Consider the following 27,651-nt stretch of genomic DNA (forward strand, 5'->3'; position numbering starts at 1 on the left):
ATATAATAATATAACAATACAATAAGAGCTTACAAAGTATTGAGTCTGCTAAATTAGAGAATAATTATGGCAAGACACAACAATAAATGCAAGCAAACAAGGAATTGAAACAATTAGAGGTAGAATTAAGGTCACTAGATAGCCATGGAGGATACACAAGTTTGGCGGAGAGAACAAAAAATCAGTAGAGACTGTCAAGATGAATATAAAAAAAATTTGACAAATGATAATTGTAAAGTAAAATAATCTTAAAGATAATAAATTTTATTAAGCTTAGTTTTAACTTATAATTAGTATGAACTTAATTAAAAGAACAAAAATGAGATCAATAATTGATTTCAATAAATGACATAGATCAATACAAATAAATTTAAAATATAAATGGAATAGGGTAAGATTAGATTTAAGAGTAAAATTTTACAATGAAACTGAGGTAGATGCTTGCATAAGTGCATGGAGACTTGATGGATTATTTAGGAATTTACTTGATGGATTATTTAGGAAATATCTAGCTTATGGCTTACTGTTTCATCTCTTGTAGATGAAAAATATGAATATTTCGATTACTATGATTATTAAATGTATGAGATTATAACAGTTGTTACACAAAATGGCTAAATTTTGCCATTAAAAAGAGCTTATAGTGGATTTTGTAATAGAGTTTTATGGAAAGGGAGTTATACAATTTTTCTAAATATCTTCTGATATGGATGCTACTCTATCTCAAAGGGATAGAGTAGCTTAGGCTATTTCTGCCCCCCTCTTCTTCAAGTCCGTCAAGGAACTCACAAATTCAGTGAGTACAAATACACAAATCACAGTACAAGAATCCCATTTAACATTGCAAAAATAATATATTTTAGGAGTAAATCCTTGTCTATGTTAATATTTATTAAACATTTAGTGGTGCTGACTTCTCAATTCGTGTAGCTAATACTTGAAGGCTTCTCTCCAGTTCTTTGTAGATTTTATACCAGTCAGAACAATGAGTAAGGGCTCTGAGTATAATTGCGTTTATTAAACTATTCTTATATCTGTCTGACTATTCATACAAGTTCCAGTGTTGGTGGGTTTAGTATAACCTTCTGTGGTGAAAGTTGTCTTAGGTTCTCACGTAGACATGGAGGAGAGGGAGTGTACCATCGACGCCTAGTTCATGAGTAAAGTTAACTCGGATAAGTAGATCCTTTAATAGTGACAATTCTAGGATTTTTTTTTCACAAATACGTATATATTATCGGTGTATCTGCAGTAGATGCGAAGTTTCCCTGTGGTATTGAGGGTTTTCTAGTGTTCATATTTAGAGTACCAATGGGTTTTATTTATATTTTTAATACAACAAAAATTAATTACTATAATGATTCGATTATTTCTGAGGGCCATTATTTCTGAGTGGGCTCAAAAATTTATTCCCCTAAATAAATGCACATTATTATAATTATGATTGACTAAATTGTATGATTGACTAAATTGAATTATAATGCCCGAAACGCTTTGCGTAATAGTGGCTTTAGGCATTGTATGTACTAGCTCTACCTATAAGTCAAACAATTCTTGTAAATATTTATTGTATGTATGTACCTTACCTAAATAAAATTGTATTGTATAAATCTAGTCCTTGCAGGCGAGATCAGTTGTGAACGCCAGCTAGCGCACAAGTACAAGAGCGCCCAAAATTACCACATAAGACATGGAGAGACAGGCGTGTAGCTTCTGACTTTGTTTTTATTAATTAATATTACATGTTAAGCGTTTACTGTTAATACATATTATTATATATAAGTATAACTATCACACAGTACATGTAATAGGAGTCTACCCAAAAACTGGCCACAGTGAAGTGTTTTGTGCGTTCGACCATGTTTGTGGGCCTTCAGATACTAAGTGTAAACACTGGCGGGCGTCGTTCTTATGAAGCCAAGATTATGTCCATAACATCACTCAACTTCATTTAATAACTATACGCCTGTTAACTAGAAGATTTTAACTGTTAATAGGCTTACATTGGGGTTGTAATATTGAGTAAGTATATATATATATATATATATATATATATATATATATATATATATATATATATATATATATATATATATATATATATATATATATATATATTATATCTTCATATATATATATATATGAAGATATATATATATATATATATATATATATATATATATATATATATATATATATATATATATATGCAAACAAGCCTGAATGGTCCTCGTGAATATATGCAACCGAAAACTCTATACCCCCAGAAGTGACTCGAACCCATACTGCCAGGAGCACTATGCAACTGGTGTACAGGAGACGTTAACCAGTCGACCATCACGACCATACAAAAATATGATGGTATCCGAGGCTATTTGCCCATCATCCCGACGGCACTTTGATGGTAATCTTGGGCATAGTTATTTTATCCAATCACTTCATTTTTTTGGGCCACGGAAGCAACACAAATTAAGTTAGGTTCGTTTAATTTGTCCTTATACAATTTAATAAATAAAAAGGCTTTCCTAATGTGACGATGTCTATTGAAGTTTGTAACTAGCTCATCAAGATTGTAACTTGCTTAGCTAAATAAATTGTGGGGTTCAGTCCCAAAGCCCAGTATGTGCCTCTGTAACCCTTTCCTCTACCGCCCACAAGATGGGTATGGGGTGCATAATAAATGAACTAAACCAGCCTGCCTTAACATCTTTATATTATGATAATCACATCAACATAACAGCATTAAGATCAGTGTGAAATTCCTGTTTTGGCCAGAATGTCTACCACTCTGCATGAGTGGACTTTTGGGCATTATTTCCTCAGTTTCTGAACTGGTTTCTTTAGCTTCTATGTTGTAATAAACTATTCCAACATTTACAGTTGTTCTTCCTTGTGAAGATTTAACAAAAAATTGTGCTTGTAAGGGTGATAAAGTTCAGCCCCGGCAGCACCCAGTCTTACTCCATAGTTCCATCTTTGTGGGACCTTGGTATAAGCCTAACATGTATATATACACTGGCTGCCTGTCCCCTACAAAATGATTTATTATTACCTATTATATACAGTATACCCGGCTAAAGCAAACACAGTACAGTTTCGTCATAAGAGATTCCTAGATTGGAATTTATTACCAAATTTCAATATATCAAAGTATTTTTAGTGTGAAATGCTGTTATTTTATGCATCATTTGTTGCTTTAATAATATTTCGGTCATCTCAACAAAGAACAGTACATCCTAAGCAGACGTTATATAATGATATTCTTAACAGCAGATAAAAGAAAAGTAATTGTTACCTAATACCAGAATAGTATAAAATTTAACATAAGCTACGGGATTTGTGGATCAGTGTTTAAAAGGAATTCGGAAGTAATAATGATACAGCTGATGCCATCTGTCGGCAAAAGAGAACACTATCAACTGGCTGCTCAATAGTAGCAATAAGATACAGCTTACGCCATCTGTTGACATCAAATTACACTTATAACAAATTACCCCAGAAAATACAACTAACGCCATCTCTGTTTTTTCCAACGCACTATAAATAGCCAAACAGCAACCCATAAGGCGGGTTGTTGTGCTCGGGTAGGAGGTTCCAAGCTCCGCCCACAAGTGGTATGGGGTGCATAATAAATGGCATATCATTGGTAGAAACTCTTTGTTGACATTCACACAACAGCCAATCACAGGAAGGGATCAGCTAAAGGCTCCATCCACTTAATAAATCATCTTTATTCAGCACACCATCCTTGCCTATGATATTCTGTTTCAACTTTAATCGACCTAAAAAGTGAAGGGTTAAGTATTTATAAGCATTAATAAAGTGATAATTAAATACTGCAGGATGTAACGGGTGTTACAGAAACATGGGCTGGCTACCTGACTTGTGACGTCATCAGTGGGGGTTGCCTCACGCAATATTGATGATACAATGATCCGTTCTCTTATTGAACTCGATTATTCAGTTAGATGGAAATTTCTGTCTTGTACATAACGAAGAGGTTGTGTTTGAAATAAAGAGATTGTTGTGCAAAAAGACTTATTTCTTAGTTTGCATATAATTTACAGAAAGAGTGTTGCCATTCCCAGCAACAGCCAATCACAGGAAGGTATTTGCTAAAAGTCCGTCTCCTTATTGACATCCTCAGGAGCGACACACAGATCTAGCTTACGGCTTCCTGTTTCATGTCTTGTATATAAAAAATATGAATATTTTGATTACTATGATTATTAAATGTATGAGATTATAACAGTTGTTACACAAAATGGCTAAATTTTGAGCCATTTTGATAAAAGAGCTCATAGTGAATTTTGTAATAGAGTTTTATGGAAAGGGAGTTATACAATTTTTCTAAATATCTTCTGATATGGATGCTACTCTATCTCAAAGGGATAGAGTAGCTTAGGCTATTTCTGCCCCCCTCTTCTTCAAGTCCGTCAAGGAACTCACAAATTCAGTGAGTACAAATACACAAATCACAGTACAAGAATCCCATTTACCATTGCAAAAATAATATATTTTAAGAGTAAATCCTTGTCTTTGTTAATATTTATTAAACTGTTAGTGGTGCTGACTTCTCAATTTGGGCATATACAGCATAACAACTCCTTCACAAGAGAAGAAATAATTATATAATTGTTAACCAAATCAAAAGTTTCAAATTGAAATACCGCAGTATTTAATGTTGACAAATTTAATGAAGTATAATTTAAAAAAAAAACTCAAGCAGACCTAAACAAACAGAAGGAATGGTAGGACAAATGGTTGTTATAAGAGTTTAACCCAAGCAAATGTAATGTAATGAAGCAGGAGTGTAGTTTTACGGGCTATTCATGCCCGTGCCACCTTTTGGGTGGCTTAATCTTCATCAATCAATCAATCGAGTGTAGTAGTAGGGAGGGAGCAGGAGGCCAGTTACAAGGTATCTTCTAGATGTAATGTATGCATGCATGTATGTATGTATATTAATTCTGCTAGAATTTACCTACTTTTACTATGTAAATTGTAAATACTATGTAGATTGTAATAAATAGAATTGTAAATACTATGTAGATTGTAAATACTATGCTATGTATTCTCTCTAACCCAATGTACCTTCTTGTATATAAATAAATAAATAAATAAATAAATAAATAAATATGTGTGTACGTACCCCCTCCCAGCCTGGGTCCTCCCCAACCCCCCCTGGACCCGCGTTCCCTCCACACAACCATAACACAACGGTACGTATTGTGGTGACCTGTCCCCGTCCCCTCTCTTGGGTACTTGTCTACCACCCATGGTGTGGTAGTTGTTGTGGGGGGACTTCTGTCTGACCCATGGTGTGGTTGTTGTGGGGGGACAAGTGTCTGACCCATGGTGTGGTTGTTGTGGGGGGACATGTGTCTGACCCATGGTGTGGTAGTTGTTGTGGGGGGACTACTGTCTGACCCATGGTGTGGTAGTTGTTGTGGGGGGACATGTGTCTGACCCATGGTGTGGTAGTTGTTGTGGGGGGGACTACTGTCTGACCCATGGTGTGGTAGTAGTTGTGGGGGGGACAAGTGTCTGACCCATGGTGTGGTAGGTGTTGTGGGGGGACTACTGTCTGACTCATGGTGTGGTAGTTGTGGGGGGGACAAGTGTCTGACCCATGGTGTGGTAGTTGTTGTGGGGGGACTACTGTAAGACCCATGGTGTGGTTGTTGTGGGGGGACAAGTGTCTGACCCATGGTGTGGTAGTTGTTGTGGGGGGACTACTGTCTGACCCATGGTGTGGTTGTTGTGGGGGGACTACTGTCTGACCCATGGTGTGGTTGTTGTGGGGGGACTACTGTCTGACCCATGGTGTGGTTGTTGTGGGGGGACTACTGTCTGACCCATGGTGTGGTTGTTGTGGGGGGACTACTGTCTGACCCATGGTGTGGTTGTTGTGGGGGGACAAGTGACTGACCCATGGTGTGGTAGTTGTTGTGGGGGGACTACTGTCTGACCCATGGTGTGGTAGTTGTTGTGGGGGGACTACTGTCTGACCCATGGTGTGGTAGTTGTTGTGGGGGACTACTGTCTGACCCATGGTGTGGTAGTTGTTGTGGGGGGACTACTGTCTGTCTGACCCATGGTGTGGTAGTTGTTGTGGGGGGACTACTGTCTGACCCATGGTGTGGTAGTTGTTGTGGGGGGACTACTGTCTGTCTGACCCATGGTGTGGTAGTTGTTGTGGGGGGACTACTGTCTGACCCATGGTGTGGTAGTTGTGGGGGGACTACTGTCTGACCCATGGTGTGGTAGTTGTTGTGAGGGGACTACTGTCTGACCCATGGTGTGGTAGTTGTTGTGGGGGGGACTACTGTCTGACCCATGGTGTGGTAGTAGTTGTGGGGGGGACAAGTGTCTGACCCATGGTGTGGTAGGTGTTGTGGGGGGACTACTGTCTGACTCATGGTGTGGTAGTTGTGGGGGGGACAAGTGTCTGACCCATGGTGTGGTAGTTGTTGTGGGGGGACTACTGTAAGACCCATGGTGTGGTTGTTGTGGGGGGACAAGTGTCTGACCCATGGTGTGGTAGTTGTTGTGGGGGGACTACTGTCTGACCCATGGTGTGGTTGTTGTGGGGGGACTACTGTCTGACCCATGGTGTGGTTGTTGTGGGGGGACTACTGTCTGACCCATGGTGTGGTTGTTGTGGGGGGACTACTGTCTGACCCATGGTGTGGTTGTTGTGGGGGGACTACTGTCTGACCCATGGTGTGGTTGTTGTGGGGGGACAAGTGACTGACCCATGGTGTGGTAGTTGTTGTGGGGGGACTACTGTCTGACCCATGGTGTGGTAGTTGTTGTGGGGGGACTACTGTCTGACCCATGGTGTGGTAGTTGTTGTGGGGGACTACTGTCTGACCCATGGTGTGGTAGTTGTTGTGGGGGGACTACTGTCTGTCTGACCCATGATGTGGTAGTTGTTGTGGGGGGACTACTGTCTGTCTGACCCATGGTGTGGTAGTTGTTGTGGGGGGACTACTGTCTGACCCATGGTGTGGTAGTTGTGGGGGGACTACTGTCTGACCCATGGTGTGGTAGTTGTTGTGAGGGGACTACTGTCTGACCCACGGTGTGGTAGTTGTTGTGGGGGGACTACTGTCTGACCCATGGTGTGGTAGTTGTTGTGGGGGGACTACTGTCTGACCCATGGTGTGGTAGTTGTTGTGGGGGGACTACTGTCTGACCCATGGTGTGGTAGTTGTTGTGGGGGGACCACTGTCTGACCCACGGTGTGGTAGTTGTTGTGGGGGGACTACTGTCTGACCCACGGTGTGGTAGTTGTTGTGGGGGGACTACTGTCTGACCCATGGTGTGGTAGTTGTTGTGGGGGGACTACTGTCTGACCCATGGTGTGGTAGTTGTTGTGGGGGGACTACTGTCTGACCCATGGTGTGGTAGTTGTTGTGGGGGGACTACTGTCTGACCCATGGTGTGGTTGTTGTGGGGGGACTACTGTCTGACCCACGGTGTGGTAGTTGTTGTGGGGGGACTACTGTCTGACCCATGGTGTGGTAGTTGTTGTGGAGGGACTACTGTCTGACCCATGGTGTGGTAGTTGTTGTGGGGGGACTACTGTCTGACCCATGGTGTGGTAGTTGTTGTGGGGGGACTACTGTCTGACCCATGGTGTGGTAGTTGTTGTGGGGGGACTACTGTCTGACCCACGGTGTGGTAGTTGTTGTGGGGGGACTACTGTCTGACCCACGGTGTGGTAGTTGTTGTGGGGGGACTACTGTCTGACCCATGGTGTGGTAGTTGTTGTAGGGGGACTACTGTCTGACCCATGGTGTGGTAGTTGTTGTGGGGGGACAAGTGTCTGACCCATGGTGTGGTAGTTGTTGTAGGGGGACTACTGTCTGACCCATGGTGTGGTAGTTGTTGTGGGGGGACAAGTGTCTGACCCATGGTGTGGTAGTTGTTGTAGGGGGACAAGTGTCTGACCCATGGTGTGGTACTGTAGTTGGAGGTAGACAACTGCTGTAATTATCTAAGTGTAGTTACAGGATGAGAGCTACGCTCATAGTGTCCCGTCTTCCCAGTACTCTTTTTCATATAACGCTTTGAAACTTCTGACGGTCTTGGCCTCCACCACCTTCTTACCTAACTTGTTCCAACCGTCTACCACTCTGTTTGCGAAAGTGAATTTTCACATATTTCTTCAGCAGGTTTGTTTAGTTAGTTTCAATCTATGACCTCTTGTTCTTTAAGTTCCAGGTCTCAGGAATTCTTCCCATTCAATTTTATCGATTCCCATTACAATTTTGTAGGTAGTGATCATATCGCTTTTTTTTCTTCTTCAGTATCGTCTTGTTTTGGCATATTTAATGCCTCTAAGATCAACTCGTAACTCATGTCTTTCGGTTCCGAGAGCCACTTAGTAGCATGTCTTTGCACCTTTTCCAGTTTGTTGATGTGCTTCTCAAGATATTGGTACCTTGAGGTTACCTTGAGATGGTTTCGTGGGCTTAGTGTCCCCGCGGCCCGGTCCTCGTCCAGGCCTCTGGTCGAGGTACCATACAAACCTCTGGTACCATACAACCGCAGCATATTCCAGCTTTGGTCTGATATAAGTCGTGAACAATTTCTTTAGTATTTTGCCATCCTTGTACAGTACAGTATTTAAAAGTAATTCTGAAATTAGAAAGTGTAACATAGGCTCCTAACATGATGTTCGTTGTGTGGTCCTCAGGTGATAGTTTTCTTTCTAGAACCACCCCTAGATCTCTTTATCAGAATTCTTTAAAGATTTCTTATGTCATTTATAGGTTGTGTGGGGCCCATGTTCTCCTATTCCACATTCCATAACATGGCATGTATTCACATTAAATTCCATTTTGCCAAGTGGTGCTCCATACACTTATTTTGTGCAGGTCTTCTTGAAGAGCATGACAATAATCTAAGTTTCTTATCTTCCCGATTATTACTCGCACATTTGCAGCCACCCCAGACTCGCAGCCACCCCACACCCGTGCCCACCCCACACCCGCAGCCACCCCACACCCACAGCCACCCCACACCCGCAGCCACCCCACACCCGCAGCCACCCCACACCCGCAGCCACCCCACACCCGCAGCCTCCCCACACCCGCAGCCTCCCCACACTCTCATCCCCCAAACAGCCCCTCCCCCCATCAGCCCCCCCCCCATCAGCCCCCCCCCCCATCAGCCCCCCATCAGCCCCCCCCCCATCAGCCCCCCCCCATCAGCCCCCCCCCCCATCAGAATGTTGTGTATTTTGCAAGATGCACAGTCTGTCTGTGCATCTGTTCTGAGAGAATGTTCTGGAATGAGAGGGTTCTGAGAGAATGTGCATCTGAGCTCAGCATTCCACTTCACCTGATCTTTCAGGCATCCCTGTGTACAGGAATCGTAGCAGACGGGTGGAAACAGGCTAACATAGTTCCAATCTACAAAAGTGGCAGCAGGGAAGACCCCCTCAATTATAGACCTGTATCATTGACAAGTGTAATAGTGAAAGTATTGGAAAAACTAATCAAAACTAAATGGGTAGAACACCTAGAGAGAAATGATATAATATCAGACAGACAGTATGGTTTTCGATCTGGAAGATCCTGTGTATCGAATTTACTCAGTTTCTATGATCGAGCCACAGAGATATTACAGGAAAGAGATGGTTGGGTTGACTGCATCTATCTGGACCTAAAAAAGGCTTTCGACAGAGTTCCACATAAGAGGTTGTTCTGGAAACTGGAAAATATTGGAGGGGTGACAGGTAAGCTTCTATCATGGATGAAAAATTTTCTGACTGATAGAAAAATGAGGGCAGTAATCAGAGGCAATGTATCAGAATGGAGAAATGTCACAAGTGGAGTACCACAGGGTTCAGTTCTTGCACCAGTGATGTTTATTGTGTACATAAATGATCTACCAGTTGGTATACAGAATTATATGAACATGTTTGCTGATGATGCTAAGATAATAGGAAGGATAAGAAATTTAGATGACTGTCATGCCCTTCAAGAAGACCTGGACAAAATAAGTATATGGAGCACCACTTGGCAAATGGAATTTAATGTTAATAAATGTCATGTTATGGAATGTGGAATAGGAGAACATAGACCCCACACAACCTATATATTATGTGAGAAATCTTTAAAGAATTCTGATAAAGAAAGAGATCTAGGAGTGGTTCTAGATAGAAAACTATCACCTGAGGACCACATAAAGAATATTGTGCAAGGAGCCTATGCTATGCTTTCTAACTTCAGAATTGCATTTAAATACATGGATGGCGATATACTAAAGAAATTGTTCATGACTTTTGTTAGGCCAAAGCTAGAATATGCAGCTGTTGTGTGGTGCCCATATCTTAAGAAGCACATCAACAAACTGGAAAAGGTGCAAAGACATGCTACTAAGTGGCTCCCAGAACTGAAGGGCAAGAGCTACGAGGAGAGGTTAGAAGCATTAAATATGCCAAAACTAGAAGACAGAAGAAAAAGAGGTGATATGATCACTACATACAAAATAGTTACAGGAATTGATAAAATCGACAGGGAAGACTTCCTGAGATCTGGAATTTCAAGAACAAGAGGTCATAGATTTAAACTAGCTAAACACAGATGCCGAAGAAATATAAGAAAATTCACCTTCGCAAATAGAGTGGTAGACGGTTGGAACAAGTTAAGTGAGAAGGTGGTGGAGGCCAAGACCGTCAGTAGTTTCAAAGCATTATATGACAAAGAGTGCTGGGAAGACGGGACACCACGAGCGTAGCTCTCATCCTGTAACTACACTTAGGTAATTACACTTAGGTAATTACAATAGAGTGAGAACATTTTGTTCACTTAATGGAACAATGGTTTTGTATTTTGAGACAGAATTCAAATCTGCAATGACGGCAGTGAATGTAGTGTTGATACTCTTATAGAATACTTGGTATTGTATGTGTGTTATTGAGCAGGGTTGTATTATTTATTCATTTATTTATATATATACAAGAAGGTACATTGGGTTGGGTTTATGAGAATACATAGCATTGATGTTTTTACATTTTTTGTAAAGCCGCTAGCATGCAAAGCATTTTGGGCAGGTCCTTAATCTAACAGATAATTTTAAGTAGGTAATTTGTAGCAAAATTTGAAGAATATTAGTAGGTACATTGTAGCATAATTTGCATTCAACATAACAACTGATACAAGTTGATAGGAGTGATTGCAATGGTGAGGTTGCATGTCTTAGGCCATATATTGGGGTAGTGGGTAGCACAAGATACAGTGCGAGTTTGTATTATACTCTAGTACTGTAAAGTGTTCCACAATCAGACACTGTGGCCATCTCTATTTTATGGCCTGTGGCTCATCCTGTACAATGGGTTTCATCTTTTTTTTTCAGTATAATAAGCAAGCTGAAGTTTGAAATGACTTCACTTCTTTGGAGAGCCAGCAGTAAGTGCATTACTTGTTGGTTCAGCTTTTTACTAACAAGTTTTATATTGCACCTTGTAGGCAGATAAGAATTTCTTGAAAAGAATGGCTTGAGTTTTCAATATTTTTAAATTTATTAATTGATCTTAAATTCATCTAGCATTAGAATTTTAATTATGAATTCTGATTATTGCTACTCTTTATCGAACATTTGGTTAAGCTATATATACAGTACTGTATTGTGGCAAGTGCTGTGCTGAGGACTTTAAAACACCATTCTGTTTTCCGTCAGTTATTTCCTCAGAGTTTTCCCCTTTGTTATATTTTAGATGTGATAAATGTTTGATACATTTTATACAAGGAATAGTGTATAACATTATTTAAATATAAAAAATTGCTTAAATGTTTGAAGAAACTGCACCTGCCTTCAATGGTGTATCACACTTTAGTGTTTATGTATTCAGTTAAAATGAGACGATATTCGGAAATGTTGTGGCCTCTATATGGTAATGTTCAGTACTAGCTGTGTCTTGGCATGTTATCCAGTGTACATTAGGCCTTGGTGTAATTATCTAAGTTTAATGCTAATTGTAGTTACAAGATGAGGGTTACACTCATGGTGTCCTTTCTTCCCAGTATTCTCTGTCATATAACACTTTGAAACTGGTTTTGACCACCACTACCTTCTCACTTAACTTGTTCCAACCCTCTACCACTCTCTTTGCAAAAGTTAACTTTTTAACACTTTCGTTGCCCGATCACACACATTCCATCACAAACCAAAATTCGGAGAGTGCGTGATGACGCAAACAGCGTCATTAGTTTGTCCCGTCTTGCCCTGGGTAGGGAGCGGGTTCGTGCCAGGCAGGTGCACCTTGACCGGCGCAATTTGCACTCAGCGGCGACCGAGGTTTCTCTCTGAGGAAGAGTTAGTCTGTGTGTTGCTTCGGGGTTCTTTTGTTTATTTGTTTTTAGTGCATTCTCGCTTTCTGAATGCATTTAGAATTTAGTGCATTCCTCCCTGGTTCAGTGACAGTAGACGCACTCTGGGTGGACCCAGTTTCCCTGGTTCCCTGTTCCAGGGCTCATGTCTCTCAGGTTGTCCGCCGAGTTAAGTCTAGCCAGCCTGCGGTCTTCTCTCGTGTCCATGATGTGAGGAAGTATGCAGCTCTGGCTGCCGTCTTTGGTAATATGTCATATCTACTGTAATATGTCTAATATGTCAAACATAATATTATGTTTGGTAATATATATGGGCGATATTCGGGCACGGGTTTTGGAAATCGAACAGGGTCTTGGTCGTTAAATATCTTGTTAACGTTCCGGGCCCTCTGCGGCCATGTGTTGCCTTGGGACGTCTGTTGCGGCATCCAATAATCAATTGAGCTCCAATAATTAAGTGATGGTGTTCATGTCTAGGAAGGCTCCCTACTGAGGAAAGTCGTCACTGCCTCTCTAGGAGGTCATCAACAAAACATGTAACTTGTGATGTTATGGGCAGCCTTATACTGCTGTCAGTTGGTACACAAATGTTATAGAGAAGACAAATTGTGCAGCTGGTGTACATACACGTGTAGGATAGGTATGAAAACAGTCATGGGGGCATCTGTCGAGAAGAGTAGCTGTCAATTGCACAAGTTTATTGATGCACCCAGACACGCTAGTCACTGTTGTTCATGTCTGTCACTCCCTTGTCCCCAACCCCCTCTCTCTTCCTCTTATACTATAGCTGTAATTAACTCTGGCAAGGATATTGATTTTCATTTTTAGATAATGCTTGACTATTGGCAAATTAGTAATGGTTGTCAGATAAGAGACTTTTGTCATGAAGGTTGAGGTGAGTGGGTCATGTGAATGGCTCGGGTGAGGTGGACCATGTTGGTGGTGGGGGTGAGGTGGACCATGTTGGTGGTGGGGGTGAGGTGGACCATGTTGGTGGTGGGGGTGAGGTGGACCATGTTGGTGGTGGGGGTGAGGTGGACCATGTTGGTGGTGGGGGTGAGGTGGACCATGTTGGTGGTGGGGGTGAGGTGGACCATGTTGGTGGTGGGGGTGAGGTGGACCATGTTGGTGGTGGGGGTGAGGTGGACCATGTTGGTGGTGGGGGTGAGGTGGACCATGTTGGTGGTGGGGGTGAGGTGGACCATGTTGGTGGTGGGGGTGAGGTGGACCATGTTGGTGGTGGGGGTGAGGTGGACCATGTTGGTGGTGGGGGTGAGGTGGACCATGTTGGTAGGGTAGGATAGGACAAGTGGATCATAGGAGAAAGATACACGTCAGGTAGGTGGGTGTGGGGAGTGATGCAGGTGTAATTACACGCATCACACTCCACACCCACCTCACATGTGTATGTACCCAAGTGTAGTTAGAGAGAGAGAGAGAGAGAGAGAGAGAGAGAGAGAGAGAGAGAGAGAGAGAGAGAGAGAGAAGAGAGAGAGAGAGAGAGTGAGAGTGAGAGAGTGTGTGTGTGTGTGTGTGTGTGTGTGTGTGTGTGACACAGGTGTGTGACAGGTGGCGTGGTCATTCTTGGTGCAGCAGTGGGAGGTGAGTGCTGGCACCGCTCAGCTCCCCGGGGGCAGAGGAAGGTGCTGGAGCGGTGGACTGTATCACTTGTATGCCTTACTGTTTATAACCTTGAAGTGTGTAGGTGTATTATTAGTGCAAGTAAATGCATTTAATTTTACCATTATATCCTAACAGAATGAGTGATCATCACTTGTGTATGTTTGGTCTATTTGTTTGTGTGCTTGTTTAACTCTATATATACTGTACAGTATAGTACTAGTACTGTACTTCAGAACTGATTTTGTATGTGCACTAACATATTGATGTTTGTGGGGAATGAGTTCCAACTCCTGGTCTCCATCTCCTCACCTAATATTAATCTACTGGTACTGTAGAATGACTTCCCAACCCTTCGATGTTTTGCCATACAGGCACAGTATTTTACTTTTATTGTACGCATGGAGTTAATTTTTAGTACTTCCCATGCTAGTATTTCTCGCTCCACATGAGCTGAAGAAGATCCTTACCGTCCTTGTGACACATAAAGATCTAGTGCTCATCACAAGTGAATATAATTTTAATAGTTTTGTTGATGCTGTATTCCTGCTCTAGGCTAATGTATTATTCTGAGAGGGTAATATACACTAGTAATGTATATGCACTTCTTTAAAGGTCTGTTTTTTAACCCTTAAGCTGTTACTATTGCCCTCAAGAGCAACTTGGCACCTATGCCCCCAATGCCTGTAGGGGACTGGATGTGCCCAGTAATATTCAAGTCACAAGGATTGTATGTGGACGTCATTCCACACTAGAGACCTGGCAGTCATTTGCGATATTGGGAAAAATTCCTGAAAGTCTTAGTTTTCTTACTGGGCCTTGGTAAAAAGATGGGCACCCTGCCAGGTGCATCACTACCTACTGTCTGATGCCATGCTTAATTGCAAGGACTTTTGTGGACCTGCAAGTTCTTACCAATGAACATTCTATTACAATTTGACATGACATCAATATTTCTCCACCTCAGTACAGCCAAACTGAAATGAATAGATTTTCTGTGGGGAGCCCCTATGGCTCCCTGAGCACCAGGAAGCCTCCTGGGCTCGCTCAGTAAATGGCGTTTTATTACATTAACGCTTCCCCCCCCCCCCCCTCCCCCCAACGACATCAGTAAGCAATGTTTTATGATAAAGATTTTTTATGCACACCAGGACATCTATGTAATATTAGGTGCCCAGTATAGGGGATAATGATGCCCGAAACGCTTTGCGTAATAGTGGCTTTAGGCATTGTATGTACTAGCTATACCTATAAGTTAAACAATCCTTGTAAATATTTATTGTATGTATGTACCTTACCTAAATAAAATTGTATTGTATTGTATTGTATAATGTGCCTACTGATCTCTTGGGTCTTACAGCTACATTATCTATTTTGTACACAAATTCTGTTTAGTGTCAGATTGGTTGTTATTGGATATTATGACTTCTGTGCAGTTTTGGGATGTGAGAAGTGAATTAATGCAGTTGTTACGTGTTCATTATTGTTGGTGTAATGTAATGTACTGCATCATTATTACCCTATTTTCTACTTTCCTTGGGTGGGCAGGCTTCATCACTGGAAAAATGGATAAAAGGGAAAGAAAGTTATGTTAAAAGTGAAGCAATCAATACAATACAATACAATACAATTTTATTTAGGTAAGGTACATACATACAATAAATATTTACAAGGATTGTTTGACTTATAGGTAGAGCTAGTACATACAATGCCTAAAGCCACTATTACGCAAAGCGTTTCGGGCATGATAAACTTAAATGACAAGCTTAATACTAATTGAGCATAATGAGTAGAATGAAAACAAGAAATGAAAACATAGATGAAAAAGCAGCACAAATACAATTATGTCGACAAACAGCGCTCTTTAAGGAAAAAAACAGACATTGGTTGACAATAGAAGGGTAAGGTAGGTTACAGGGAATTTATTAGGTATAGCTTCGCTTTTAACTTAAACTGGTTGAGAGAGGTACAGTCTTTAACATGGTTGGGAAGGTCATTCCACATTCTGGGCCCCTTGATTTGTAGAGCATTTCTACTTCTTCTTCATGTGTTCTTCACTATATCAATGATTGTATGAAGCACGAGGGATAAACCAGCACACCCCATCTGTCTCCCACAGCAGCAGCATCTCCACTTGGTACACTGCTCCTTGTCACTTGTTACAATTACGCACTGTACTGTACTAAATACATTCACTGCTACCGTCCACCCATCATTGCCCCTTATCCTATTCCATGTATTTTTACACACCTTGTAACTTTCCTCTTGTGTAAGATTACTGGAGAATATTACATTGAAACATTGATTATCATTCTTCTCGTGTTAACGCAGATATACTTGGCAACCGCTTGGCTCACGTGACACGCAAAATGACGCCCCTGACTCTTGTGCTCTGCGGACCCTCAGGTACTGCATTACCATTTATTTCCTTTGGGGAGGGCTTTTTTGTGCATGTTTGATAGTAAACTATTTGAAACACATGTTTTATCCATTGAAAGCTCTGCTTAATTGTGTCTGATCACACTGAATAATTGAGATCTCATGGTAATAGTGCTTTGTATATTCTGGACTGACTTTTGCATTACAGTACTTATATTTAAAATGATGGTTGTCAGTATGTTGCTCCTTAATGGTACTGAAATCTTTTTTTATTAATTTGTACACTGTAACATTATACACTTTTATATCTATTTTTTAAATTGTGTAGGAACATAAGGTATTTTTCTGGATGGCGTGACATGTGGCTCCCTAAAGCTTCTAAATACTGATACGGTACCATCCACTAGGTCACATCAGCAGCAGAGTTCTGTAGGCCTACATGGGACCAGCGCCAAAACCTGCCCCCTCCACCTCACAATGGCACAGGGAGTGGTTACAGTTATTTTTGCCACCTCACTGCAGAAGGTAACTAGAAAGTTACCAAGTCCAAACAAACCACTGCTGACTTCAATAGATACCAAAGCCTGGAAATTCACTGAAAGAACTCTTCCCCCCCCCCCCCCAACTATTTAAACAAACAATTGAAGGACATGAAAGACCTCGGTGGGGGCCACACACGGGAGTCTTGGTCTCGCTGTGGTTGCGTTGATTGCGTTTCCTATGCTATATGCTCCCTTGCTCTGGGGTCAATAGCAACATTTTTTGCTGTCTAACTCGCATGTCAATATGCTGTGTTGGCCCATTCTTTGGATTCAGTGTCGGCCTTTGCTCTCCTTTTTTGCCTCTCCCTTTTCTCCTCTCCACTTTCCCGAGGATGTTGTTCCTCTCTTCAGCAGCTGTGGCTTGTCGGCCCATTTTGGACCTCCTCTTTTTTCGGGGTTCTCATTCTCAATCTTCGTGGCAATTGAGTAGAGCCGGAGCATTGTCTACTGTTGGTAGAGGTAGACCATCTGTGGAGTCAGATGTTGGGGCGATTGCACTTCACTCACGTCTTCTCCAACTGGTTGGTACTGTGCTCGTTCTTTTTAGAAGGTGGCCTCTCATGGTTTGCACCGGTTCTTTTGCTGTTCGTCCATTTGATGGGCCCAATTTACTGACTCATGGTCCCACGATTCATGGGCTTTTTGGATCTTTTCTCGTGGCCTGAGATGGAGTTGGTCAGTTTACCTTCTCCCGTGGTTTGAATCTTTCCAGGCAAGCTTCTTTCAGGCTTCGGGTGACCTGGAGGTTGCTCGAACAGTTGTGCAGGAGCCTGAACTTTGCTTGACTTGTTTTTTCTCTGGGCAAAGTTGGCTTTGACAACTGTTCTGGTATCTCTGGTTCAGCCCCTTTCACTGCTGTGGCAATTGTTGGGTGTAGGCCCAATTTGTGTAAGCAACACATATGTTGCTCACATGGCCCCACAGAGTAAGGCGATTCGATGAAATATCTATGCCCGAGCTGACCATCGAGCGCTGTCGGATCTTGAATGAAATAGTCTCATGACTACCAAGATTTTTGTGCAGTCGTATGGTCTAGTGGTTAAGGTACCAGGTATGCCAAGGTGCATAGTGCTCCTGGCTATCTGGGTTTGAATCCTTCTGGGGTGTGGAGGTTTCAGTTGTACACATATACATACATACATACCCAGCAGTCATTTGTTTTGACTCTCTAACATTCTATATGACTTTCCCAGTGAGGTAATGAAATGTCACCGCTTCCTATGCCTTTGTGAGGGAAAGGGCCAAGTTCTGGCTCTTGTCTTAAGAACTTCACACCTGATGTGACCTGGTAGATGGGAACCATCTGAACGTATAGCTTCAGGGAACCACCGGGGTTTCACTCAGAAATTGCCGATTCATTAAATTCAATCTATTTTTTTTAGGAGTTGGAAAATCTACACTGCTGAATAAGCTGCTGGATGAGTTTGGTCCTCATTTCGGGTTCTCTGTATCTCACACAACACGCTCCCCGAGGGAGGGAGAGGAACACGGCAAGCACTACTATTTTGTCACCAGGCAGGAGATGCAATTAGCTATTGACGATGGAAACTTCATTGAACATGCAGAATATTCAGGTACTGTATTTAATATTTTATAATTTTTTTGTTTGCTGATTCTTTTTTTTATTTTGGGTTAATTTAACCCATAATGTCATGATAGCAGTGTGTTTTGCTTAATGGTTTGTAACTTTCTCATATTTAGTTGATGATAAAAGTAATTCTGCTATTCTAAGCTTTATGATGAATTATAATAAATCAATGTTCTTCTGATGTTTACCATTGCCGTGGTGTTTTTTCATCATGATACTGTATTAACATTCCCAAGATGACTTGTATGTAGTGGTATACACACACACACATACACAGGGTTGAGTGGACAGCGCTCTGGACTCGTAATCCCAGGGTCCAGGTTCGATCCAGGCTTATGGCAGAAACAAAATGGGCAGAGTTTCTTTCATTTCACCCTGATGCCCCTGTTACCTAGCAGTTAATAGGAACCTGGGAGTTAAACAGTTGTTATGGGCTGCTTCCTGGATGTATGTGCGTGTTAGTGAGGAAAAAAATAGTAGTAACAGTTGAGAGGCTGGCCGAAAGAGCAGAGTTCAACCAGAGCGCAAACACAACTAGGTGAATACACAGACACAATAAGAATTCCAGACAACAACATAGAGCACATAGAGGTGTCTAGAAACAAAGTTGAAAAAATGCTCAAGAAGCTACAAAGCAGTTGGTCCAGATGAAGTTTCACCATGGGTTCTGAGAGTATGTGCACTTGAGCTCAGCATTCCACTTCAACTGATTTTTCAGGCATCCCTGTGTACAGGAGTTGTAGCAGATGTCTGGAAAAAACTAACATAGTTCCAATCTACAAAAGTGGCAGCAGGGAAGACTCCCTCAATTATAGACCTGTATCATTGACAAGTGTAATAGTCAAAATATTCGAAAAATAATTAAAAGTAAATGGGTAGAACACCTGGAGAAAAAAGATATAATATCAGACAGACAGTATGGTTTTCGATCTGGAAGATCCTGTGTAACGAATTTACTTGGCTTCTATGATTGAGCTGCAGAGATTTTACAGGAAAGAGATGGTTGGGTTGACTGCTTTTATCTGGATCTAAAAAAGGCTGTCGACAGAGTTCTACATAAGAGGTTGTTCTGGAAACTGGAACATATTGGCAGAGTGACAGGTAGGCTTCTAACATGGACGACAAATTTTCTGACAGAAAAATGAGGGCAGTAATCAGAGGCTATGTATTGGACTGGAGAAATGTCACCAGTGGAGTACCACAGGGTTCAATTCTTGCACCAGTAATGTTCATTGCCTGCATAAACGATCTACCAGATGGGATACAGAATTACAGTACAGTATATGAACATGTTTGCTGATGATGCTAAGATAATAGGGAAAATTAGAAACTTAGATGATTGTCATGCCCTTCAAGAAAAAATGGACAAAAAGGTGTATGAAGCACCACTTGGCAAATGGAATTTAATGTGAATAAATTCCATGTTATGGAATGTGGAATAGGAGAATATAGACCTCACACAACCTATAAATCATGTGAGAAATCTTTTAAAGAATTCTGATAAAGTAAGAGAAATAGGGGTTGTTCTAGAAAGAAAAGTATCACCTGAAGATCACATAAAGAACATTGTTCGAGGAGTCTATCCTACACTTTCTAACTTCAGAGTTGTTTTTAAATACATAGATGGCGAAATACTAAAAAAATTGTTCTCAACTTTTGTTAGACCAAAGGTGGAATATGCAGCGGTTGTGTGGTGCCCATATCTTAAGAAGCACATCAACAAACTGTTAAAGGTGCGAAAGACATGCAACTAAGTGGCTCCCAGAACTGCAGGACAAGAGCTACGAGGAGAGGTTAGAGGCATTAAATATGCCAAAACTAGAACACAGAAGAAAAAGAGGCGATATGGTCACAAAGAATAAAATAGTAACGGGAATTGATAATATTGATGGGGAATAATTCCTTAGAATTGAAACTTCAAAAACAGGAGGTCATAGATTTAAACTAACTACACAAAGCTGCTGAAGAATTATAAGAAAATTCACTTTTGTAAACAGAGTGGTAGAAGGTTGGAACAAGTTAGGTGAGAAGGTGGTAGAGGCCAAGACCGTCAGTAATGTAAAAGCTTTGTATGACAGAGTGCTGGGAAGACGGAATACCACGAGCGTAGCTCTCATCCTGTAACTACACTTGGGTAATTACAATGCGTACTAGTTGATTGACAGTTGCAAGGCAGGACCAAAGAGCCAAAGTTCTGCCCCTGCAAGCAAAACTAGGTGAGTGAGTACTCACACATAAATTGGTTAAAAATAGCAGAAACTAAGTGTCTTCATATAATGAAGGTAAGTGTAGTCCTAATTAATTCAGATTACTGGGACTACTATAGAGAGAATTACTTTATGCTTTTCATAAATTCCTAACTGAAGACGTTGTTAATGCTACCCCTCAGGAAACTTGTACGGGTCGAGTAAAAGTGCCGTAAACGATGTCCTGAAGAGTGGGCGTATATGCATCTTGGATATCGACACTCAAGGAGTCAAGCAAGTCAAAAATACTGATCTCCGAGCTCAGTTTGTTTTTATTAAGCCACCATCGATTGAGGTTTGTATTTGCAAGTACAGTATTGCAGAACTGTTTTGTGTATGGGATTTGTAGTGTCTGCATCTTTGTAAACAAATGTATAGGTTTAAATACCCAAACCAGGAGGAGTTCTAACCCAATAATAATAATTATTAGATTAGAAACTTCCCTGTGATTTATTTTTTATAATTCCATTTGATGTATAAAAATCATTATCATCATTACCATCTCCTACTGGACTAACTAGGGTCAGACTCGTCCAAACACAGGAAGGACTAGGGTCGTCTAGAAGCATTATGGTTGTATGGTTCTGAGATGTAAGTCAACTCCGGGGCATCCACTCAAGCACCAGCATAGGGAGCCAATTCTGGGGCATCCACTCAAGCACCAGCATTGGGGGCTTAACTCCTGGACATCCACTCAAACACAAAGTTGTGAGCTATAAACACAAACAAAATGAGTCCGTAAAGCGGCAGCTGTCTGATTCTAGCTCTTGTTGTGATGCAGAATCAGATAAAAGTAATGTAAAAATCTAACAAATATAAATGTCACAGGCCTTGGGGTTGAAGTATCACCAACCCAATAGGCAGCATGGCAGAGACAGAAAGAATGACTGTCAGCATGTAGCAAGGTTGATGAGCACCTTTAAAACCTTGCAAGTACAGTGGTGAGTGCGTGCTTGGCGGGTCGATCCATTATGAGCTATGTGCAGACCTGCATGGGATACCAGAGCCTGAAGGAATAACTTAGCAAGACACCCAGGCACTAAGGATCCTCTACGAAAGAACTGACACCAAACGCAACCTTCAGGATAAACACAGCTATGAAGGGCTTCAGCATTGTATGAACAAGCATGTAAGTTCTAGCGCACCACACAGAAGAAACCCAAATGGCCCTAAGCACAGGGCCTCGGAGAGGAGTCGGAGACTTTTGTACTAACCAGGGCAAGACACTACACAGTAACTAGGGTACTTGGGCGAACTCCAGAACTTGCCAGAGAAGTCACTGTCAGAGCAGGGACAATGCTAAACAATGCTTGGGGGAAGGCAGTCCTAAATATATGCAACTCAAGCAAAGAGTAGACCAAATCCACACAATAAGGGAGGCTTGAAACATGCTTATGAACCAAATACCATTCGGAAACATTACGAAAGCAAATGGCCCCACAGGACAGTGTACAAGGGATGGCCTACACTTCCCGTGAAAAGAGGTAGGACTCTCTAACTTCGGTGACTCAGTGAGGTTTTTATTCAGACATCAGCATGATTGTAATAAAATTGCAGGCCAGGAGCTCGTAAGGTGCTGTCACCTGTTGGTGGCCAGTAGTAACTAGGGGAGGAGAGGGAGGGAATTATCAGTGGACAGTGCCAAGTCATTACGACTATATCATTTGGAAGGGGTCAGGATTAGGATTTGAGGTGGGACCGGGGGAAAGGATTGGTGCCCAACCACTTGGACGGCCGAGAATTGAACAGCGACCTGCATGAATCAAGACCGACGCTCTACCGTCCAACCCAATTGGTTTGAGCTTGTTTCTGAGTGAATCGTTTGTGGAGTCATTTGACTTTTTCAGTTCATCATTTTCTCTGAACTTTTCAGTCATCTGTATTGCTTCATTTATTTCCTGGGTGTTTTATAGGCGAGAGTGATTGAAATAGTCCCCGTGCTCCCCATGCCTCCATAAAGGGGGGACTAGGTTCTGGCTCTGGTCCCCAAGTAGGTGAATCAGGACTCTTATGGCTGATGTGATTTAGTAAGGGAAAGCCATCTCCGTGAAATAGCTTCAAGGAGCCTCCATTTGGCTCCTCCAAACAAGTGTATTGCGATTACCATTACTTAGCAAGGTGATCTGTCATTGAGATGACACCATTCTCACTTCCATCATAATTCATAATTTTCTTCTACAGGTTTTGACTAAAAGATTACAAGGTCGTGGCACAGAGACGGAAGAAAAGTTAAATATACGACTTGCTACTGCCATAGAAGAGTTAGAGTATGGAGCAGTTGAGGGTAACTTTGACATAGTGATTGTAAATAATGATGTTGATGAAGCTTATCAACAACTCAGAGAGTTTATTCTTCCAGCAATTAATGAGAAAACTGATGATTAATCTTGAGGAAGTGTCTCAAATACATATACAGTACTAGTAGTAAGAAAATTCCACATGCTTTAAAATTAACATCAGTGAAATTAGATAAAAATGTTATATTTTGAAGAAAGCCATTAATTGTCTGCTTGCCAGTGTAAAATTATTATAAGAACATAAGACAGTAATAATTAACGAAGGTGCAGAGGACCTATTGACCTGCACGAGTTGCCTCCTATTTATGTCCAACCAAACTCACTCAAATATATATCTAACCTAAGCTTGAAACAATCCAGTGATCCCGCAACTCTTATGTTACCCGGATCTTGAATACGTATCTTGCCACAAGCTTTAAAGTAAAGAAATTGTTACGTAGTGTTAAATTCAGTTTGCAAAGTGTTACTGTCGCCTGTTAATTCCACATATGGTATTTAAATATCTTTGTTGAATAATCACCTTCACTCATATTGGGCCAAGTCCATAATGCTACCAGTTGATGCAGCCACGTGGTACTTTCTTTCCTTCTTTTTATTATCATCATTATTATTATTATAATTATTATTATTATTATCATTATTACTGTATTATTTATTATTTGTTTATAAATACTGTATAGATAACCTTATATTTTCTTAGAAGTGACACTTTGATATATACTGTATATACTCGTCAAAGTATCTATTAAATAGAGTACAATATTTACAATGCAGATATTATGAAATGAAGTAAAGGTAGTACAGTTGCACAATAGGATGAGTTAACTTAATTCCCTCCCCTCTTTCTCTTTCTCTCTTTTCCTCTCCATCTTTCTCTCTGCAACTATAATCTTCTTTTGATTATAGAGTGAAAGAAATCCCTCCCCCAATCCAATATAGGTCAGTAAAACGGTAGGGAGATTTGCTGTAACCTAAGCATTATACTGTTGCTGGACGGCTGACGTTGTGCCTCAGTTGGATGTTGTTTGAGTGACTTGATTATTCCTGGAACAGCTTACATACAACTATGACACCAACATTTTTGTTTACTGGCAAGACCAATATAAACTTTTGACATCATTGAGAGCTCTCTGGAACTTCCTGGAACTGTCTAGTGAAGTGTTCATGAACTACTTTCATTAGAACAGTGAAGCATTTTGAATACTGGTAACAATTAAGCTGTGACATTTTAACATTGTGTACAGTGGAACATAGAGAACAATATTATTGTACAAAGTGTTAGGTACACCAGACAGATTATGTCAAGGCTCTCACTGGCTGCAGCTACTGATATACTTTACATACACACTAACACTCGTGCAGTTTCTACTGCACCAATTGTTCCTTAATTTTGCCAGGTGTCAGTTGAACACATTTTGTTTTTAACTATATTTTGAATGATATTGAGCCATGTAATATATAGTATACATGGTTAGTAGTAAAGAGCAATTTTGAGCACAGTGTTTAATAATAATATGTAGGCATGCATGAAAGTGTGCTATGTCACCGTGCAGTAAAATGCAACATTTGATATTACACGCAGAAATCACAATAGCATGATATATCAATAAACAAATCCATAAGGGCCGTGATGAAGGTTGCAATTCTTTTAACCATGTTATGGCATATAGTCGACTAAGGTACATCTGGGATCATCCCGGACGCAAGTTCGAATCCTCAACATGGCCCTTGTGAATTTGTTGATTGATATTGGTTCCCTTGGAAGTAGAAGAACTCTTAGAAACAACTACAGGTAAACTACAGATAAGATTTGTATGTGGCAGTGATCATTTTGGTAGTATCTAGATTAGTGTGAGTAATGGTGCCTGCATGCAGACATTATCTAGAGGCACACGTGGTCATATCCTCCAAGTTTCTAAGTTTTGAGGCTTGAGTTACACATTTAACTGCCCAATTATGGCAAAAGTCTAATTTTAAACAATATTTACTGCTTTACATGAGGACATTATTGTGTGATGTTATTGTCTAAGCCAAGGGTATTTGCTCATAATGTACTGTGTGTTTAATTGCCAACGATGGCAATGACTTGCACTTCAGATAGTTGAGCAGCCTATGTTAATAATGAGATTCTTAGGGTGGAGTATTTTCCTCTATTTCACAGTACTCTCATTAGATGATAAATGATATTTTAATTTACAAGCTTTAAATGCCTTAATTTAAGTTACTTAGGTGAGCACCAGGTATAATGTGTCCATATAATGTGTGTAACTCACTCACCCCTGGATGACTTGATGATAAGTTTTCTCTAGTATGATACAGTATATCTACATCATAACTTAACTCTCATACTGTTTATTGAGATTTCTCGGCCTCCTCTCGTGGATGCACTTGTTCTCAGCACTGAGATTGTTGTGTGTGGTAGTGGTGCTTAGATGCAGGTACTCAGTAGTAGCAAGACTGAACATTACATGCTTGTTGGGAAGAACTTGCTTGCTCCCTCCATGGGCAAAATGTTTGGTTTGAGTCAAAATTGTTTTGCTTAATTTTGATTCAAAATAGTTTTGATATGAAAATGCCACAGTTGATTGATGGACCAATGCTAAAATATTTAATTAAGGTATCTATATTTTAAGTACAGTACAATGTATACCTTAAGGTGTAGCTTTCCTCAGTGCGTGAGGAAAGCTTTGTGTGTGTGTGTGTGTGTGTGCGCGCACAAGTGTGTGTGTATTCTCAAAGGACCAAACATGTATAGTTATGGTTCATTGCCTGCTCACTTCATTGCTAATTTTTCCATGTAAATGATATTGTAATTTAAATAGAATTTTAATTTATCTAAATTGTTACTTATTGGTTAATATTTTAAACTAATAGGTTTTGTTTTTTATGAAGGCATTTATATAAAAGTAAATGTAGAAGGCTTGTTACTCTATTATTGCATTTGTGTTCTTGTTTGTTTTATGGCATGAACTCGGGTGTACTTCAAATGGCAGTTTTACAATTGATTTTTGTATTGTCTTGACAAAGATTTTAATAAAATTTAGGGATTAATGAATATCCATAATTATATCCCATCATGCAACTACACCAATAGTGTATCGACAACAGCTGAAGTTCCTATACAATACAGTGTTAAGGTTCTACATTTTATCACATTGGGAACAACTTGATCTTAAGAACAGCTCATCAGCCTCCTCCCCCCCCCCCCTCCCCTCACTGTAGACCCCCTCTACCTCCCCCCCCCCTCACTGTAGACCCCTCTACCTTTGATTTATTTAGCTGGAAAAGGGGTGCAGGATGCCTTTGGTTTGTGGTTTCAATGTATCTTGTAATGTCTTCAATAGTTTCAGATAGAGAGGAAATGTTGGGAAGGGCACGTGTGGGGGTGAACATCTGGTATGATTAGTAAGTGGTGAGTAGTATGTGGTAAGAAGACTTTAGATTTATAAATGGGGAAGTGGCCTAGGTATGTGACTGGATTTTCATAGTACTGCACCTCTACTGCCACTGGAGGTACTGGGTTATGTAGATATGGGAGTCATGGCGATGGAAGTAGGAGGGTGGCGAAGGCGGATTAGGAGAAAGGGTTGTATATCCAGCCCGTCCTGAGGTTTCCCAACGTCAAGAAAATGGTCAATTTAAAGTATCCTTTCCTAACCTACCAGAGGACCTAAAACAAAAAACGGGACAGTACGTCACTTATGCGAGCTGCTTCCATTTTCTAGTACGACAATTTTTGGTCTTGTGTAACGCATACGATCGAAAAGCGACATTCTTTGTAGGAAGACAGGTTGGTATGTGTGGAAGACAGTCTACAAGATCACTTCTGGCAGCAGAATCCGGTGTAGTAGTGGACAGTGAATTTCTAGTTGTCATAGGAATGAGTTACCAAAATGAATTTGAAGTTGGATATTACCTCAATAGGCGATCAAGTGTGTCCTACATTCAGTGCTACAGTAACATGTATTACATTATTGAAAAGGCCTGGATTTTTAATTGCACTCATTTTCCTCCTACCACAAGGGCCTTGTGGTAGGAGGGGGACATTGGGACAACATGGGTGGTGAAGTGGGATAGTAAAAAATAGCATATGCCGGTCACCATTAAGAAGGATGGCACATAAGAAACCATCTATTTTTTGCTGCCTTAAATTTATAATTACTATACTATACTGTACTGTACTTTTCATCCATTCCCTCTCTTAATTTGTGCCTACATTTTTTAAAGTCTTCTGTATTTTATTTCAAAAACATGTTTTTAATCCAGATGAGATGTTGGCAGAAGGCAAACTGCTTCACCTTCATATTATGAATTGTTAACTTCAAATGTAAAATAAAAATAGACATAAAACGGGTACCAAACAAAAACTGATTGTTTTAAACTTTATTTTTCCTAGATTTGTACATGTAGTATTGATCATGAAAGTTCTATTGTTCTAATGGATGTTCTATTTAGGATTAAAATAAAGCCATATTTTGACTTCACTCGAGACCTCAAAAGACAAACCTGGTTCTTGTCCAGATGTTGCAACACTTCAGGTCCCTCAGCAAGACTTATATAATACACAAGACAATCTATTCTTTAGATTATAGTGAGGAGGAAAAGTTTAACTTAAAACAAATATCACTTTAC

General features: G+C 40.7%; 1 protein-coding gene across 4 annotated transcripts; it reads left to right on the plus strand.

Annotated features, from left to right (window-relative positions):
• Positions 1-5,161: 5,161 nt before the first annotated feature.
• Positions 5,162-27,386, plus strand: LOC123745545 (guanylate kinase). 4 transcript variants are annotated; one of them, XM_045726160.2, is made up of 6 exons: positions 5,182-5,222; positions 11,374-11,426; positions 16,299-16,373; positions 18,271-18,462; positions 20,866-21,017; positions 22,904-27,386. In XM_045726160.2, exons 2-6 carry the CDS (start codon positions 11,399-11,401, stop codon positions 23,105-23,107), a joined length of 651 nt encoding a protein of 216 aa, XP_045582116.1. In that variant the 5' UTR covers positions 5,182-5,222; positions 11,374-11,398; the 3' UTR covers positions 23,108-27,386. The 4 variants fall into 4 exon arrangements, with proteins under 4 accessions (XP_045582117.1, XP_045582116.1, XP_045582118.1 ...); XM_069312126.1 differs by lacking the exon at positions 5,182-5,222 and adding an exon at positions 5,244-5,261; XM_045726161.2 differs by lacking the exon at positions 11,374-11,426 and having other exon boundaries at positions 5,162-5,222.
• Positions 27,387-27,651: the final 265 nt, after the last annotated feature.

Source organism: Procambarus clarkii, chromosome 71, assembly GCF_040958095.1.
Source record: "Procambarus clarkii isolate CNS0578487 chromosome 71, FALCON_Pclarkii_2.0, whole genome shotgun sequence".
Taxonomy (NCBI): Eukaryota; Metazoa; Arthropoda; class Malacostraca; order Decapoda; family Cambaridae; genus Procambarus; species Procambarus clarkii.